Raw genomic sequence first — 1773 nt, 5'->3', positions numbered from 1 at the left:
GAGGCGGTGGGGACGGGGGGAGCGCTCTGAGGGACCATGCCTGGGAATGGGGGAGAACGGGGGGGAAAAGTTAGGGAATGGTGCTGGTGGGATGGGGGAATTCGGGGATTGGGCATTGGGAGATGGATCTGAGGGATCTGTGGGGATAGCTCGTCACAATCCACGGAAATACCGGGAATAGCCATGGAAATATCGCCAACATCCACACAGATCTCTGATCTGAGGGGGGATCCCATCAGTCCATGGAAATCTCTCCAATATCCATGGAAATGTCTCCAATATCCATGGAAATCTCCTCAATATCCATGGAAATCTCCTCAATATCCATGGAAATCTCTCCAACATCCATGGAAATCTCCTCAATATCCACACAGATCTCTGATCTGAGGGGGGATCCCATCAGTCCATGGAAATCTCTCCAATATCCATGGAAATCTCTTAAGTATCCATGGAAATATCCTCAATATCCATGGAAATCTCCTCAATATCCACACAGATCTCTGATCTGAGGGGGGATCCCATCCATCCATGGAAATCTCTCCCATATCCATGGAAATCTCCTCAATATCCACACAGATCTCTGATCTGAGGGGGGATCCCATCAGTCCATGGAAATCTCTCCAATATCCAAGGAAATCTCTCCAATATCCATGGAAATCTCTCCAATATCCATGGAAATATCCTCAATATCCATGGAAATCTCTCCAACATCTATGGAAATCTCCTCAATATCCACACAAATCTCTGATCTGAGGGGGGATCCCATCAGTCCATGGAAATCTCTCCAATATCCAAGGAAATCTCTCCAATATCCATGGAAATCTCTCCAATATCCATGGAAATATCCTCAATATCCATGGAAATCTCTCCAACATCTATGGAAATCTCCTCAATATCCACACAGATCTCTGATCTGAGGGGGAATCTCATCAGTCCATGGAAATCTCTCCTCAATATCCATGGAAATCTCCTCAATATCCACACAGATCTCTGATCTGAGGGGGGATCCCATCAGTCCATGGAAATCTCTCCAATATCCATGGAAATCTCCTCAATATCCATGGAAATCTCTCCAATATCCATGGAAATCTCCTCAATATCCACACAGATCTCTGATCTGAGGGGGGATCCCATCAATCCATGGAAATCTCTCCAATATCCATGGAAATCTCCTCAATATCCATGGAAATCTCTCCAATATCCATGGAAATCTCCTCAATATCCACACAGATCTCTGATCTGAGGGGGGATCCCATCCATCCATGGAAATCTCTCCCATATCCATGGAAATCTCCTCAATATCCACACAAATCTCTGATCTGAGGGGGGATCCCATCCATCCATGGAAATCTCTCCCATATCCATGGAAATCTCTTAAATATCCATGGAAATATCCTCAATATCCATGGAAATCTCCTCAATATCCACACAGATCTCTGCTTTGAGGGGGGACCCCATCCATCCATGGAAATCTCTCCAATATCCACAGAAATCTCTCCAATATCCACAGAAACATTCCAACTCCAGGCCCTGCACAGGTCATCCCCAAACCCCACCCTGTCCCTTGGGCAATCCTGGCAATCCTCAAGCTCTCCCAGCTGGCTGAAAATCCCGGATTCGAGCTTTTTTTTGGGGAAAAACTTTCCTGCGTTGCTTCTGGCTCCTACCGGCTCCTTTCCCAGAGCCTACGGAGCCATTTTGAGGAAAATTCTCCCATTTCCACCTCCTGGATCCCCTTTTCCCACCAAAACCCCTCCATTTTGATGGTGGGGG

The 1773-nt window shown here is 46.5% G+C and overlaps 1 protein-coding gene across 1 annotated transcript in view; it reads right to left on the bottom strand.

Annotated features, from left to right (window-relative positions):
• The window catches only part of LOC103613520 (ETS translocation variant 3), a 12074-nt gene that overhangs the window by 2723 nt on the left and 7578 nt on the right, over positions 1–1773 (bottom strand). Inside the window, exon 4 of the mRNA XM_017731150.1 lies at positions 6–40. Within this exon, the coding sequence (XP_017586639.1) occupies positions 6–40 (35 nt within the window). The remainder of the gene's footprint in view (positions 1–5; positions 41–1773) is intronic.

Source organism: Corvus brachyrhynchos, unplaced genomic scaffold (genome assembly GCF_000691975.1).
Source record: "Corvus brachyrhynchos isolate BGI_N302 unplaced genomic scaffold, ASM69197v1 scaffold303, whole genome shotgun sequence".
NCBI lineage: Eukaryota > Metazoa > Chordata > Aves > Passeriformes > Corvidae > Corvus > Corvus brachyrhynchos.
This window is presented reverse-complemented; position numbering and strand designations above follow the sequence as displayed.